The sequence below is a fragment of the Coloeus monedula genome (assembly GCF_965178545.1).
Source record: "Coloeus monedula genome assembly, chromosome: 14".
In the NCBI taxonomy this organism is placed as follows: domain Eukaryota; kingdom Metazoa; phylum Chordata; class Aves; order Passeriformes; family Corvidae; genus Coloeus; species Coloeus monedula.
In genome coordinates, this window is record NC_138794.1 from 1390736 (window position 1) to 1408248 (window position 17513).

The window sequence follows — 17513 nt, forward strand, 5'->3', positions numbered from 1 at the left end:
TTAAAGGGTCTGTAAGCCATGCTGCCATGTAACACCAGTCCTGCCATGCCACACCACGGCCCCAAACTCACCACCTGAGCCTCAGAGAGGCTTCACACACAGGCTAAACCCCAGCACTGTTCACAGCTCACAGGGCCCTTCCCATAATCTGTCTTGGAGCAGAATAAAATTACACCTTGCCTGAGAAACACTGAACACACCATAACTCAGGCAACAGCCAAACACTTTGTACTGCAAACGCAGCCCTGCCGTGCAAGAGCAGCAGCACAGGGCGAGCACACTGCCTCGGGTGGCAGGAAAAACCAGTGAGGGATGGCAGGATAAACCAGGGAGGGATGGCAGGATAAACCAGTGAGGGACAGCAGGATAAACCAGTGAGAGATGGCAGGATAAACCAGGGAGGGATGGCAGGATAAACCAGTGAGGGATGGCAGGATAAACCAGTGAGGGATGGCAGGATAAACAAGGGAGGGATGGCAGGATAAACCAGGGAGGGATGGCAGGATAAACCAGGGAGGGATGGCAGGATAAACAAGGGAGGGATGGCAGGATAAACCAGGGAGGGATGGCAGGATAAACCAGTGAGGGATGGCAGGATAAACCAGGGAGGGACGGCAGGATAAACCAGTGAGGGACGGCAGGATAAAGCAGGATAAACCAGCGGGTGATGGCAGGACAGACACGTGCTGGAGCTGCACGGGCCGGGCTCGGGAGCTCCTGGCCCACGCCGGGCTCCAGCCCCAGGGCTGCGCCGCTCCCTGCGCTCCCCGAGCTGCCGGGCGCGGCCCCCAGGGCTGCGGGGACGGGCAAACAGCTCAGCCTTCGCTGCTGAATGCAGATTTTTTTTCTTTTTTAGCTAAATTGCATTAGTATGTTTTGGGGTTTTGTTTGTTGGTGTTTTTTTTTTTTTTTGGTGGGGTTTTTGTTTGGGTTTTTTTTGTTGTTGTTGCTTTTGGGTATTTTTTTGTTTGTTGTTTGGTTTTGTTTGGGTTTTGGATTTTGGGTTTTTGTTTTGTTTTATGCAACTTTTCAGTTCATTTTACAGCCTTCTTCGTTGCCAGTTTTAAAACACATACATTTATATGGCTGGGAAAGAACCATCTGGAGCAACGATTTGAGAAACACGTCCTTCTGGCGGACGACTTGTGTACTTCGGAGTAATTAGTGCGTTTATAGAAAGCCGGGGCATGCCTGGGTTTTGGTTTTTTGGTTTTTTTTTGGTTGTTTTTTTTGTTTGTTTGTTTGTTTTTTTGTTTTTTTGTTGTTGTTGTTGTTTGTGAGCCCGCTCTTCATTAATTGCCACATTTCCCGAAGAGCAAGAAACAGCGCTGTGCCTCCGGAGCCCCGTGTGCGAGGCCGGGATGCGGCGCACGCAAGGGCAGAGCCCGGGGCAGGGGCAGCTGCAGGCTCACACAGACCCAGCTCCGTCCAGAGAAGCGAGATCCAACACCTGCCAGGGCTTCTGCCCCTCCCCTGCTCCCGAAACAACAAGACTTCCCCCCTCCATTTAATTTCAGATTTCCTTTAATCTTAAAGCTTTTCAGGTTTTTGAAGCAATCCGGTGTAAGAAAAACCTAAAAGCAGGACTCATTCAAGACCAAAGCCCTTCGAAAAGCCAATCTGCCTAAAATCTCTAACTTTGGAAGGCTGTGTACTTTAGAAGAATTTTACAGTCACAGTCTTCTGGAAAAAAGAGGTTTGCTCAGAGTTCAGCCCCACAGCATGCAGGACACCAGTCCTGAACCACCCCAGAGATCCCCTCACCAGCTCAAACGTGACACCTCCTTAGCTGTGTCAAAAAGCTGGAGATCTCATTTGTAGATCCCTGGCAATAGAGCTGATCTGCCAGCACACCTTGGATGGTGATGTGTAACAACAGCAACCTGTTTGGCCCAGGAAAGTCTGAGGAGATTTAATAAATTGTGAAAGGAAGGCAAAAAGAAAAACAAAAACCGGGATAAAGAGAGGCTCAAAAGAAGTCCATGGAACTCAAAATAATTTCTTTCCCTAAAAAAGTTTCCTTCCACCTTACTGGGAATTGTTTTTCTGTGCAGGAAAGTGAGTGTTAGATGTAAACTGCTGTCATATCCAGTGCTGCATCCAAGCTATGAACTGTCCCAAGCATCCAGGTCAGCACTCTCAGCCTTTTCCAACCCACAGGCTCCATTCTTAACAGTAGCATGAGCTCCTCTGCAGATCCAGCTGTTCCCAGCCTTCCAGCTCCTCTTAGTTACATGGCATGGATCTCTGGCAAGTAAGACAGAGACAGAAATCAGACTTTAAAATGCTGCTCTGCACCGTGTGTGACTTACACAGAGGTGTCAGTATTTCTGAGGATCACACTGCAATCACAGTGCTTTGCACATTTATGTAATTCCCATCATGTAAATCCAGAATGCCCTTAATAAATGTCACTGCACATGTATTAAGGACATTTTAAAGGCTTGAAAAATCTCAGATAATCCAGCTTACCCAAAAACTTTGCTGGGTAACTGAAGGGAAAGTTGTCCCAAGGAAAAACAGGGGCAGAGGCAGTAAATAGCTGAGGAGAACAGCAGCCCTGCAGTCCAGTGAAGTGCCAAATTACAAAGTGACTCAAGTCTTCAGACTGGCAGTGCAGCATTCAGAGATTTATTTTCCCCAGTATCTACCAACGTCGTGCTGTGGCAGGACTAAATCTTAGACAGACAACCACATACGTGGTGCTGCCTGATACATGCCAGCAGCTACTCAAGTTCAGTGTTTGAGAAAGTCTGAGAGCCAGAATAATCCTATTTAGTTCCGAGAGATCAAACAGGATTTGCAAAAGGGTAACATATCCACAGATTAGCAAAATGTTCTCAGTTTAAATGTGGTCACTTTGCAATCGTGTCCAGTAAGTATTTTCATCATTTAAGGGAAGTTTTTGACCATGAGAGACATGAGAATTACATGGAAAATATCATTCATATATATGGATATATGTGAGAAAAACCTGGGAGTGGTACTCATAAAACACCAATCCCTCCTTATCTACCCGTGATGAATTTTGACTCATTCATACAGGAAGGTTCTTCCACTCTCAGCAAAGGGAACACACCAACAGAGCACAGCACCTGCTTAGCCCAGAAAGAGTCAACATTCTCTAGTAATTGACTTTTCTAAACAAGGGTTTCTTTGGAACTTCAGGATGCTATCAAAACAGCACTTGTTCAGAAAGATAAAGTCCATTCTGGTATTATCTACAATTAATTCATAATGAATCTAAACTGATGCTCAGATGCAAGGGCCCCACAGCCAGCACAGCTGTGGAAGGCAGCCCCCATGGCAGCCTACAACTGCCCCGAGGGACACAGGGGCTGATCTCTGGTGACCAGAGGAAACGGGGGCAAGCTGTGTCAGGGAAGCTCAGCTTGGACATTAGGAAAAGGTTCTTCACCCAGAGGGCGTTTGGGCACTGGAACAGGCTCCCCAGGGAAGCGGGCACAGCACCAAGCCGGACAGAGTTCAAGAAGTGTTTGAATGCTCTTAGTCCTGTGGTTTAGTTTCAAGCAGCCCTGTGAGGAGCAGCGAGTTGGACTCGACAATCCCTATGGCTCCCTTCCAGCCTGAGATAGCCTGTGATTCCATGTGCCAAACCATACCTGCAGCTACCGTGGCCACTGCTGACAAGGCTCCTAACAAGAGCTTAGGTGTGAAAGTTCCACGTCTTTTGCTCTTAATTCTTTGTGTGCTGACGTTACTGAGAAGGCAGTATCAGTCACTCAGCCCACAGCAGAAAAGCCTTCACCCAAGGCAACTGTGAACCCACTGCTTCCAAAAGAAAATGCAGCTCCCTCAGATCATGGGAAAACGCAGGGCAGTGGACTGAGCTGTTTGCAGCATCAAACCCCTGACATGAACTGAAGGGCACGAAGGAACCCTTCTGAAGGAGCTCTCTACAACACTCACTTTTATTCCAAAAGCAAAACCCAGCCATTTGCCAGTGGAGATCCTGGGAAAACATTACCTAACCTGTCAGAGCAGACACAAACCTAATTATCAACAGACAAGCACCATAAATAACCTAAATAGATGCACAGATGTTACCTCTCTGATAAGAACAGGGGCAGTAGGAGCTGCAGAAAACTCTGGAGCTCATTCAGTCACTACAGGACAACTCCTGCTATCTTTGAATATTCATTCCCCTGCCCCATAATTTTTTCATCCCACTGGAATGAAGGATATCTAAAATCAGATGTGGATATTTGAATACCCATCAAACACTTATTCACAGCAACATCCTATCCAGCATGTCTACAGCAAGGGCAGCCAGATCAAATTAGCTGCCTGTCAAGATAAAAGTCAGTATATTCCCTACGCATTCCCAGTATCCATGGCTGCAAGAGGAGGAAGTGCCCTTGGGTTTAGCTGAAGATGTAATTCCATAATGGAATACCTCGGGTCAGTGGGCAGCAATGCCTTCAGGGTGCTGTGCTCAGCCAGGCTGCTCTTCCCTGACCTGAGGGCTACACAAGCTCCCAGAACGTCCCGGGGCTCGCTCCCTGTGACATTCCTCACCCCGGGCTCTGACAGGCCCTATTCAAACCTGCCCCTGTGGCAGCTGTATCGCTGCTTCCTGGCTTGTTTGGAACCTTTTTGGAAAGGTTTCAGTTCAGACCTGAAATGAGCAGTGACAGTGAGCAGGCACAGCCTGTAAGGCTGCACCGAGTGCTGACATGAAGACCAGTTTGTCCTGCTAACTTTAGAGAACACCCAGTAATAAACTCCTGTACTTTCCACTGGAGATACTTGTCTTTCTTCCCAAGAATGCTCCATTTGCACATCCTACTTAGGAAGAAAAAAACTTATTTCCTCAGGGAACCTGACCCCCCTCCTACCTGAAACAAGTGTTTTGCTTTTGCAGCAATGCCCACTCAGGCAGTGAGAGGTCAGGGCTGAGCTCTCTTGGCACTGTGCAACACACCTGAATCTTCTACCAGCCTCACCAGGCACTAGAACAGGCTTTAAACACCCTCATTCCATCAACAGACAGACTGGGAGGCTGGGAAAAGGGAGAGCAAAAGCTGTCTTCAAGTTAAATAAAACCATACATTAGACCCACAACTAAAAAAATACGGGGGATAAGGCTAAGTTCATTCAAGTGACTTTAATTACAAGATGATTGTTTAACCAATTTAACAGAAAACACTTTCTAGAAGTCCACATTTAAATAAGTCTTTAAAAGAGCAATTTACAAAAGACAACAGTGTAAAAAATTACTTCTTTTCATCTTTGTAATCCACAAAAAGCCTCATTTTTGGAAGCTAAAGTGGACCACTTACTTAGTAAAGGCTTAGTCAGCATCAAACTCACAAAAGTGATTAGAACAGTTTCACTCTTAGGAGTGTAGTAAAAATAAAAATAGCCAACATTTTCATTAAACTGATACAAAAGTGAACACATTACCAGTGAAATGGTGCTGTTTCCATATGCCAAATTTGTTGTTTGAGAGGTATCTGTGAGGCTTTTATGTGAAAGTACAGCATGTTACACCCACACAGAACGAGTCCCTGCATAAACAGCTGGCTTCTTCCTGAGAAGGTTACCAGTGGAGGGCAGGTAACCTCATGTAAGGAACCCAGCAGAAGTCTAGACTAAGAGGATTACAGGGTCAAAATCCCAGCAGCTGGAGGACTTTATCTGCACATTAAAGAGGCACAGAAACTCTTCGATAACAATTTAATGACAGAAAAAAAAGAACAGTTTCTCAGGCCCTCAGACTCCCAAGCTGAAATCTTTCACTTTGTTTTCTTCCTTGCACAGTCTCCACTGCAGTCAGCAGCTCAGCAGAATATATTAACACATGCAGAGCTCTGTGCTCTGCAGCCAGAACGCTCCCCGTGCCTTCCAGGCATGAGAAACGGAGGTAGAGCATTGTGGCAAACACCTCTCCTAATTACAGATGATAAAAGCACCATGTCCAGGTTGAAAGCTCTAACTCAGAGCCAGGGAATATCACAGGCAGAACACTCACTATGGGGCACTTTCCCCCTTCTGCTTTAGAAAAAAGCCAAATTCAGATGGGCAGGAGAGAGATGGGGACCAGTCCCCCTTCAGTAACTGCCAGCTAATTCCAGTCCATGTAACACGAATCCACATCCTAAACTCTGCACAGCATCACTCAGTGGTTTTGTTTAAAGGGGAGTTCAGCTACTTCTGCTTTCTCAACTTCAAGTCACATTCAGGCTCTGCAGGACCGTGTGAGAAGTCAGCCAAAAAAGCAGCACAGGTAACATAAGAACGCTCTCTCACCAGGGAGAGAGAGATTGCACATGGGTATTTCCTCTCTGAAAGAAAGTGTGGAAAAGTTCAGGTATTTCTTCTACTGCTTGACAGCTGGCATTGCATTGTCAAAGAAGGTGTTTACAAAAAGTGTAAACACAGCAACAGTTCTGTGCAGAACATTCTCCTCCAGTGATGTCCCAGCTCCACAAAGCCATTTATAAAACCTACCAGAAACAAGAGGAAATGGCAGCAAAAGAATTACATGAGATTCTGAGACACTGTTGTCATGTTGTATTTTTTGCACTGTGATTCATTTCACCTTTTAAAGGAGACTTTCAGCTCTGCTGGCAGAAATGTCTCAGTTTTGTTGAAGCAAGTACTTTTACTCTGACATTTACATCACTAGCATGTGACGACTATTATTATTATTATTATTATTATTACTGCTCAGGCAAGATGCAGATATTCATTCTGGGCTTCAATGCATGAAAAATAAATGTCTTATGTGATCAGTTAACTGTGAAGTTCATACAGTTAAAAGGATTTACTCAAACATGGCAAGAAATACTTCTAGTCAGCAAAATACACCAGCATAGTAATGTGCTGTCCAGTAAACAGGAAATCAGGAATATCTGGGGAAAAAGCAGTTGTACTGTACCACTGCATTTTCCTCCAGCCCCCCCACACGGACAGCAAGCTCTGCCACCATACCCTTGTCAGGCAAACTTCTCGTTTGAGCATTCCACAGGGATTAGCATGGCTTCCCCATATGAACTCAGTAAAAGTTACTGACCAATTCACTTGGTAACCAGCTATTGCAGTTCTCAAAACTGAAATACACTGTGCAAGGTAAAAATCAGCATTGTGATGATCCCTGGTGCAACATTCGCTGCAACGAGACAAAACTCTTGGAGTCAAAGGAAGTCAAAAAAACTTTATTCACACCAGAAACGCAGACTTAGGAATTTTCCTTTATCAAAATAAGCCCCTTATGGTTACTTACATCTGTGCTCTAACAGAACTGTACAATATATATAAACATATATATAGAAAAAACAACAACAGAAAGACCCAACTGCTGCGCTTCCTTAATATTAATCATCATCTTCTTCCTCTTCATCACTGATCACGTACTTCTTAGGCTTCTTACTTGCTTTGTCATCATCATCTGCTTTTCTCTTTCCAGAAGGTTCACCTTCCTAAAGGCAAAAAAAGGACAAAAATAAACCCCCATACTTCAAGCTAAAACAGGAAAAACACAGAACAACTACAAAAAGACCTCAAAGCCGTTCTTGCAATAAAAGCAAGATTACTGGTTCTAGTTTTTCCATTCTGTGCTGCTGTGAAGCTGGACTGCTCCTGTGCCAGTCCTTAACCTCAGAGTGGCTGCAGTGGTTCTGTCACTGCTGCCAGTGTCACACCCCAGACCAGGGGGGTCCATGCATCACCTCGCTGGCCCTGCACCACATCTGCTCTGCCTGAGCATGGCATGCTCAGAGTCTGTGTTATCTGCATCTGCAGCGTGTGCAGGGGCACTCTCACCCAGTCTCATGAGCATGGATAACTCCTGGAATTTGCAGTGAATTCTCCAGCATGCAGGCACATTCCCTTCAGGCAGCCACTGCAGCTCTGCTAAGTTTTCAGACTCTTTATACCTGCATGCCCTGAATCAGAGCTCCTGAAGCAAAGAAGAAATTCAGGGAGTGGGTATTTTGTTCATCAGAAAAACAAAACTAAACGAACCACTCTCTGGCATAAAGAAAAAAACTTAGGAGAAACCATTGGCACTCAGAATCAGCACCAGTTTACAGCCCAAGAAATGTAACATTTTATAGTTTATGAGGCTTCAAAGATCTCGTCAAAGGAACACAAATCACTGAGTTAATTACCTGCTTACAAGCAACACCATAATGACTTTTATAGGGTGGATGTTCAGTCTTTGGTTCATGAATATGGAGTCAACAGGTTGATTTTTGCTCCATGTACATTTCTACCAGTTCAGTTTGAATCATCCTTCCTAACAGCATTTTAGATCACAAGTTGTTCATGCAGAACTCATCAACTATGACATGAGGAACAAGCAGTAACTCAACTATTGTTGAAAAAGAAGAGTATCTTTTAAAATACTCTCAGGTCCAAGAAACCTCATCCCTTTTTCCACTTGTTGGTTTTGGAATGTGGGTTTGGGTGGGTTTTTTTTGGTTTTTTGGGTTTTTTTTAAACCAACTTGCTTGGATTTTAAGGAGGAAAGATTGCATTCCAGAACTTTGGAGTTTCAGAACTCTGAATAATAATTATTTATCCAAAAGCATTTGTTTCTGTATTAATGTATTCAGTAAGTACCGGAAGAATTTCAGTTAGGAAGGAATTTTAAGCATGGAAAACAGAAATTAGCAGGGGTGGGAATCTCAGTGATAGCTTCTTCCTCAGAACAAACATTCTCTTGTAATCTAGCTGGGCTATTGTTCAGTGAGTCACTTTCCTGTTCAGCAGAATATCCCCATTAACTGCAGCAACAGTGGAACTACTTGCTGCGTGGTGATGAAGTGTGCTAGTAACAGACTGACATTGCCAGTGATGGTAACAAACTGCTACCAGGACACAGATTTGTGCTGTGCTGCTGACTGACAGCAGGTAAAAGCCAGGGAGTGTGTACAAGAAGCCAGAGTCCCATATATGTGGGCATGCACTGAACACCACACCCCCCTGTGGGGACTGAGCACAAGAACTGGAGCCCCACTGGGGCTTTCTGTGACACTGCAGCACCACTCCATGGCCCTGAGAGGAGAGCACTGCCTCCCAGTCACTCCGTTTAAAATGGAGGCTGCTGCTCCTCAAACAGCAGAGAAATGCTGCTGATTAGACCTTTTCTGCTGAGAGAAGGGAACTGCCAAGTCCTCACATTGCTGTATCATGAGCTAACACAGGGCTCGCAGAATTACAGTTTTGTCTACCTGACTCACTGTGGCTGTTACATTTTCTGAAATATTAAATTTTCCTAATGTATAATATAAAGCCACAATCTGTGTCTTCAGAAGACAAAACTAATTTTTACTTCCACTTCACATTACCATGCCTGTTAGTGCAAATAACTCAGCTGACTCTGTAAGAGCACCAAGAACGTGCACTGAGCACACAGAAAACACCCAAGGGGCTGGGGAGTGAGGCCTCCCAGGGACTTTGCAGGAAACACAGCATAGAAATGAAAGTGAGAGCAGCTTACTCCTTGTGTAACACTGCAGTGCTGTACCAGCAGTGACATGACTTGAAACAAACCACAAATGCAATATTCACAAAGACTCATTTAATAATACCCAGCAGTCATAAATTTCAAACCAATAAAACACCATTTTAGATGAGGAAACAGCACCACTGCTGTAGCTAACAGTTAATTTGATCAGGGACCAATGTTTCAGATGATACTAGGGTGATGGAAAATGTATGTTTAGCAATGGACAGCAAGTCTTTTAAACTCACTTTTTAAACTCTTCTATTTAAAAAGAGCAGAAATACTATGTGAAAATGCTTCCACTGTTTCCATAAAAACAGGAGAGGACCATGTAACTTAGGTAACACTGCATTAGCATTCCAATATTAAGTCTTTTTATTCCTTGCATAATTTTGGTAAAGTCATTTTACATAACTCTGCATAAATTTTTCCATCTTTAAATCAGCAATAACAATAGTGTCCTCCTTTGGGAAACACTCAGGTCTGTGAACTAATGCAGTGCATAAGAAATTGGTGATTAATTACCACGGAAAGCACGCCAAGTCAAATAACACACTCACCACGGCATAAATGAAACCACAGAAGTCCCAGGTTTAAACACTAGATTTAGTGAAGGAAATGTTCCTCATTAAAAATTAGCAGCTTAAGAACAAAGTCCTTTTCTTACCTCATCACTATTCAGTTTCTTTGCCTTAAGTAGTCTTTGGGTTTTATCTTCATCTGAGCCTTCATCACTGTCAGAAGAGTAGATTCTAGCACGTTCCTCTGCACATTCCAGAAAAAAATAGAGACAAATATTTATGTTTATCTGAAACTGGCAAGGAAGCGAGGATATTAAAAATGTCTTACATCCAGTGCCACAAAACGTTTGCAGAATCTAAGCCCAGAGTAAACAAAATAAACTCAGACGAACTGAATTAACGTCTCTTCATGCATCAAATGAGCTGCCAAAATCCTACCCTCCCAGGACCCTATCTGAATCACGCAGGCCTCAATGACATGCTGTTGAGGTTACCTCTGATGCCACCTTTGTATCTGTTTTTGATAGCTGCCAGACTGATGGCATCGTCCCCCTCATCCTCCTCGTCGTAGCGGTCGGGCTCCAGGTAACTGGCGCTCAGCCCCCGCTGGTGCTGCTTCTCGCGCATGCGGCGCTGCTGCGACTCCCTGCGGATGGAGGCCCTCAGCCTCTCCTCTTCTTTCTGTCCAAAGACACGAGCAATATGCTGAGGGATAAAAGCACCCCAAAGCATCTCAAGGGCACCTCGTATTCCACGGCAGCTTTTGAGGTAAGTTCACAGCAGTGTAAAGGCTGCAAATATTCTCCTTGTTTTGTCATCTGCCAGGTTAAGCAAACCACACCCGTGGCTTATAAGTCTCGCTTAAAACTCCAAAACATTACTGTTTTTCATAAATCATAGAATGGTCAAAAATGTCCAGCTATGTTACAGTTGTGGTATCTTAGATTAAACCAGCAGATCAGAGAGTTCCATGCCACAGTACCTTAATCATTTCTGTGCGCTGAGACTCTGGATCACGGCCTGCCATTGGCAAAATACGAATTTTCTGGGTCTTTGAACATCTGTCTGCCAGAGACAGAGTCATCTTCCTGTGGGTGGCACTGTCTGTAGAGTGTGGCCTGGTAAAAAATTGCTAGGGGTTAAGAACTTCTTTAAGGAACATCTCCATTTTCAAAAGACAATGGTAGGGGCAGCATACTTGAGATTTCAGAGACTTCATCTGCACAAAAGTAAAAGCATCAGCCCTTTCTACAAAGTATTTATGTGCAGTGTAACAGCTACTGGAGACATCAAGTCTTCTGTCACTAAAACCACCAGTCCAGCCTTTAACAGTTGGCCTCAAAGATCTCTGAGGGTTTTTTAACCTTAATGATTCTACAATCCTACAACCTTTGACCCTTATCAACCTAAACATCTGTCCTCACAGTTCACATCAATATCTCAAGAAGCAGTTGCCATCTTGACAGCAACTGTGCATCAGACAAAAGATTAATTTCAGGGAATAGTGATATTTTTTCTGATTCAAATGAGGACTTGCCTGTAAAAACGCTAATTAAAACATATACACAAGAAACCTATTTGTAGCCTACATAACACAGGAAATGGCACATTAACCTTCTCAACTCAGACCCCTAACGTAGCACAAATCTTACTGAAAAACTGAGTTTGGAAAACAGCACATTCTTACTAACCAGGGAAGCTCTGATGCTTTACAGACTGCTGTACCTAATCTTTATACACTAGTTCCAACACCTAATTGCACAAATAGTATCAACATTTGATACAGAACAGGAGGTTTACCTGAAGGTTAACTTGGTCTTGAACACAGCCTGTCCTTGCAGACCTGTCCCTTGTCTGATGAACAAATGGTTGTGATCTCCTTGTAGCGGTGCCTTGTACACGTCAAAGACCTCATTCCCCAAGTGGAGCGACATGCTTAAAAGAGATTCCCACATCAGTTACTTGATAAAGCCACTGCAGTCTATTTTTTTACCTCATTTCTAAATGAAGAAAGCCTTCGTTTCCTTTTTATATCTAGCCAGTAATTATATTTCAATCCAAACTAAGCAGAGCACAAACCTTTCAAAGCACTGAGACTAAAATAATCTGTACTGTGATGTCAAAGTTTGCTGACCTTCCAGTTTTGCATGTCACTGCAAGAACAACTGCACTACTTCAATAGCAGAGAGTCCACACTGACCTTCCATCTGACCATTTAACTATCCGGGCATTACTTTCTCTGATCTCGTTCCCCTCCTCATCTCGTCGCATCCGCCATCGTATTGTGTTTTCTACCTGTGGGGAAAAGAAACAAAACAGCTTTTCTAGCTCACAGTAAGGAATGCTGTGGTAAAATATATTCTATATAGGTCGAAAATTGCAGTTAGAAAGGCTTGGTAATTTGTGGCATGATGCAAAGAAATAAAGGTGAACACTACTGCTTTTATTGGTGAAATGCAGCTGTCAAGCTTTTAAAAAATTATTGCTAAAATGGATCAACGTTCCTCAGTGCCCACACTTTCATAATCTGAAAACTCAAAACACCATTCCAGAAGACCTGAAATAGACTTTGAAGAAAAGTGCCTAGGTGAGTGTAAAAGACAGAAGGAAAATTAGCATTATACCTTGAGTTTTAACCTAGTTCTACCCTCTTCATCAAGCATCTCCTCATCTTCAAATTCATCTTCATAATACTGGGGATCAAAAGGTCTGCAACAAATTTTACAATACATTCTTTATTCTTCCAAGAAAATTAATCCAGATTATTCCAGAGTTGTGCAAGTTAACAGGTGCTCGAGAGGTTTAAATTATTCCCTGCCCACAACAGCAGGCACTGCAGTGTGGGACAGCCCCTTCTGCAGCCAGGAAATTCACTGCACTAATTCCCACCCCGGGGTCCGACCCAAGTGTCCTCTCTACCATCAATTACAGGGTAACATTCACATCCTCTGAATGGTTCCAGCTGAAGAAAGCAAGTCTGCCTCAGAAAATACTGTTTCCTTAGTATCAGCATGATGAGGTCAGGGTTAAGAGCGGAACAGAAAATACACAAGATCGTACAGAGGAAATAAAACGAAAGAAATCTCATAAATGAGGTGAATTGGGGATTTTCCAAGAGCACAATCTTTGTTGGTTTTTTTTGTTTGTTTGTTTATATTTCAATCTCAAAACAAACCAAAGAGAAAGGAAGATGAGATGGTTTTTCCTCTTCCTTCAAAAAATCCGATGAGTGTGATGGGAGTGAGTGGGGGGAGCCCTTTCCCTAATCTCCTTCCTAATAGCTCCCAGGCTGCTGCAAGGGGAAAGGGATGAACAGACTCTGCTACTGTACAATTCTATTTTCAGTCCTGTCTGACCCCAAACATCATCAGCACTTCTCTCTGGTAGCAGCCACTACCCAGATTTTGAACAGTTCTCCCTGAAACAGCCTGGAGCCCCAAGCCAGGGAGAACGACAAGGCCGTGCTGCCAGCTGGAGTGACCTGGGCAACAGTGCCAGAAAGTTGTTTAGCAAAACACTCAGATTTAACAGCACTGTGCTGCAAGTGCTGAAGGAGGCCTTTAGGGCCAAACCTAACATCACAAACAACTCCAATAATTTATTTTGCTGCTCCTTATGCATTCCAGTAAATGACTTCAGTTTGGGTTAGGTGAATAGGAAAAGAAATAACCAGCCTCTGCATAGTTAAATAGTACATGCAACACACACAAATATAACTGGCCTTATTCTGAAATTCAAAATGCTGTTTTTAATCACTGGGAAGTGCACAAAGGTCCTGTGCATTTGCCCTTCACATATCTGAGAGCCTGAACTTATGCTTAAAATTCAACTGATAGCATGTGCTTTCAATTAAATTGCACTTTTGTCTTGTTTTTACAGAAAATAAGTTATTAAATCAAGCTGAAACACAACTTCATAATAAAATTATCTGATTAGAAAACAACAGCCATTACTATTGACTAATCACAACCAAAAATATGCCTCTTAATGTCAACAACTTTAAGTAGGCCAAACACATTTAACTGCATTACTAAACAAAAGCAACACAGGGAAACACTAAAATACCCTATCAATCCTTATTTAACATGCAATTACCTGGGCTCCACACTGAGGAAGTTGGGCAGCTTCACAAAATACAAATCATTACCCAAGTCTGTGTTTACTTTTGGTATTTCTACCTCTATTCTGGTCTCTGGGATAGGCTCTTCTTCCTGCTGTTCTTGACTCAGTCCATTCTCATCCTAATGAAAACAAAGAATAGGAGTGCAAGTGAAAAGAGTCTATCTGGCTACTGCTGCTCTAACAATTACATTTTGCTTAAAGAAAAGTCACCCACAGGCACAGAGAGATCAGGAAGATTTGGATAAAAGAATTCAGACATTGTCATTAAAAGCAATTCAATTCAGCATTTTCATGTGCCACTTAAAGTGATTTTAAACTCTGTGCAAACTCAAGAGACCAAAGACAGTAAAGAACAGCAAAGGAGCCAACAGAGTTTTCAGCTGAGCACTGGAGACTCTGTGGGGGACACCTCCTACAAGATTAAAGAAGGTATTTTTATCTATTATCAACAAAAGATGAAAAACTATCATCAAAATGAAAATATTTCTCAAACAGCTGCAATAAGGTACCAAAGACAGCTATGGCTTTGTATTTTATTAATAGCAATTATTCTAAACTAATTATAAACTATTCTTCATATTTCTTCCAAGTACAAAAAGCAGAGCAGGGATGGGGGAAGGCAGATAAATGAGTCCATCTGATATTGTTATGTACAAAACTTTCATAATTCTTTCAGCTGGGGTAAAATTATCTGTAATGCTGTTTAATGCCACTACTCTTTTTTCTCACTAGAATATTACCCAACTCAATTGTTCTGCATTTCAGAGTGGAATGGAGTGTTAATTAAGTCAGGTCCACTTACAATAGGCTGTCCTGGGGTTGGTGGCTTGTCTTCTCCATCGCTCCCTGAGGAAATGTCATCGGCACCTCCGAACAGATCCATGACATCTGCATGCTCTTTAGCAGAAAAATTACAATTTTAAACCACTCATATATATGCACACATGGCCCTAACGCAAGATTTATTTATCAAATAAGGAAATCAAGTTGAGAAATGGCAACAGAAGAGTGTAAGATAATCCTTATTCAAGTAACTGAATAGAAGTAAAGAAATTCCATTGCACATTTTGGAGGTTTTACTTCTCAGAAAACAAACACCTCTTTCTCAGCCAGCTAAACCATCACAAAACACAGTACAGGTTCCCTGGGCTGCTCTGATTAAAGGAGCCCTTTTTTAACATCTTTCAGTAAAAAGGCATGGGAGAACATTTGCAGGAGAGAAAACCTGACAGAGCTAACTGGAGAGGATCAGCAGGAACAGAGCGTGTGCCTCCCACACAGAACTCCTGATGGCTGTTCTGTTATTTCCATGGCACCGTACAGCAAACTCTACCCATTCTACCAAGCCCTGTAGCTGATGAATGGCACACTAAGAAGAGGATTACAGGAGCCAAAACCCCACAAACCCCCCCACCATTTACCTTTCTGCCCTTCTGTGTCACTCTCCGCTTCTGAATCTGATGCAATTGGTTTCTTTCGTTTCATTCGCAGAACTTCGTCCTCACTATCGCTGCCCCTTGCAGACTCTAATAAGGAGCATAATTATTCTCAGCAAATTAAAAATTTTGGTCCACAAATTTTAAAATTCCTCTGTATTAATAAGCTCTAAAAGTGCTGCATAAAAAAAAATTACAAAGATGACTATAGTTAAAAGATAGGTAATTAATGCCTTTACATTGACATTTCAATCTTTTCAGGCCAATGTAAATAAAACAATAAAGAGAGACCAAACCAGCACCAGATCATTATTTCTGTATTGAGTCCTACCAGATTTGTGCTCTTGCTCTTCCTCATCGGAGTGCTGGGCCCTTTCCTCATCATCAGAGTTCTGAATCTTCTCCTCATCAGACCGCTGGGCCCTTTCATCATCATCAGAGTTCTGCATCTTCTCCTCATCCGAGGCCTGTGGCCTTTCCTCATCATCAGAGTTCTGCATTTTCTCTTCATCCGAGTTCTGGAGTCTTTCCTCATCATCAGACACCTGTGGCCTTTCATCTTCATCCGAGTTCTGCACCTTCTCCTCATCGTCAGAGTTCTGCTGTCTCTCCTCATCGTCAGAGTTCTGCTGCCTCTCCTCATCGTCTGACTGATCACTTTTGTCCTCCTTGCCCCACTTCTCGTCCTCTGAGTGCGCCTTCTCAGAGCCATCTCCCTCTGAGTGATGGCTGCCTTCATCTGAGCCGTGCTCGCGGTCGTCCTCGTCGTCGTCGTGAGCAGCCTCGGAAGCGCTGTGCTGCTCCCCGTCCGACTGCTCGTTGTCCTCGTGCTCGGAGTGCCCCGAAGCCTCCGAGCGATTGTAGGATCGCTCAGAGTGGTTGTCGCTCCCCGAGCGATGGGATGCCCCCTCATCCTCGCTGTCGTCCCCAAATAACTCCTTGTTACTGGGTTTGATTGCCTCCCTGTCGTCGTCCTGGTCACTGTCGCTGCCAGAAGCATTGCTCCCAGAGCCCGCGTTTTCCTGCTCCGAATCTGAATCAGATCCAGAATCGGAATCTGCAAAACAAACACCGCCCTTTCAAGAGTCAGGACGCCCCTACAGGGATGCACATGACATGATGTGCATTGCTTTAACAAAAACCCCGGAAACACAACCCAACCCCCAGGAAAAACCTACAGAGAACTGTAAGCAAGGCCAACAAAAGTCACCGAGAACAGTAAAATAAAATATCTGCTAATAACGGCACAGCCAAAGAGAGGCACAATGAGAAATGATGGATGCTACATAAAGTTTCAAACTACAAGATGCGATCTAAGATTCTAAAACTCTAGAAAGAATAAGGAATAACCCAAACGAAGATAACAATTGAAATAGCGAGGGCTTAAACAAGTAACTATATAGACGTGGTTTATAAGATCAAATCGAAAACTGTCACTCCGTATTTAATGCAAGCCATCTACCCAGGGAGGTTTATGACAATGGAGCTACTCCTCAGTGCCGAGGCTGCTGAATTCGGCTTCCAACCGGAAAATAAAAGAGCACCTGCCTCGAAAACTAATCTACAGGAACGCAGAAAAGAGTTTTGAAAACGCCAGCGACTTAAACCAGAAGGTGTTCCGCCGTTTCCAGAACTCGGCTGCAGCCGAACAACCTCCCCTGCAGGCACCGACCCCCGGGACCGCGGCTCCGCGCCGCCCGTCCCGCTCCCTCCCTCCCTGCCGCCCGCGCCCAGGGACCGCGGCAGAGGCGGGGCGGGGCGGGCGGCGCGGTCCGTGGCGGGGACACCGCGGGCGAAGAGAGGGAGAGAGGGAGAGAGGGAGAGAGGGAGAGAGAAGCCGCGCAGACCTTTGTGCTCGGGCTCCGAGTCCGCGTCGCTACCGAACAGATCCGCCATGTCGGCCATGGCGGCAGCGCGGCCCCGCCGGCGCCGCGCAGTGACGTCACACGGAGCGCCGCT

General features: G+C 44.1%; 1 protein-coding gene across 1 annotated transcript; it reads right to left on the reverse strand.

Moving 5' to 3' along the window:
* Window positions 1–7160: 7160 nt before the first annotated feature.
* Window positions 7161–17477, reverse strand: LEO1 (LEO1 homolog, Paf1/RNA polymerase II complex component). The gene is made up of 12 exons (XM_082290713.1): window positions 17402–17477; window positions 15886–16611; window positions 15540–15644; window positions 14921–15015; window positions 14092–14237; window positions 12621–12705; window positions 12197–12291; window positions 11797–11931; window positions 10979–11114; window positions 10491–10677; window positions 10143–10240; window positions 7161–7445 (listed from the first exon to the last, which is right to left on the reverse strand). Exons 1-12 carry the CDS (start codon window positions 17457–17459, stop codon window positions 7341–7343), a joined length of 1971 nt encoding a protein of 656 aa, XP_082146839.1. The 5' UTR covers window positions 17460–17477; the 3' UTR covers window positions 7161–7340.
* Between the last annotated feature and the right edge of the window lie 36 nt (window positions 17478–17513).

What these genes read in the sequence shown, in the direction of transcription:
- LEO1 (XM_082290713.1), bottom strand. Translation starts at nt 17,459, where the DNA reads ATGGCCGACATGGCGGATCTGTTCGGTAGCGACGCGGACTCGGAGCCC. An exon ending in CAACCCCAGGACAGCCTATT is followed by an intron (nt 14,238 to 14,920) that starts GTAAGTGGACCT and finishes TGTTTTCATTAG; the next exon opens with GATGAGAATGGACTGAGTCA. An exon ending in GTTAAATGGTCAGATGGAAG is followed by an intron (nt 11,932 to 12,196) that starts GTCAGTGTGGAC and finishes ATCTCTTTTAAG; the next exon opens with CATGTCGCTCCACTTGGGGA.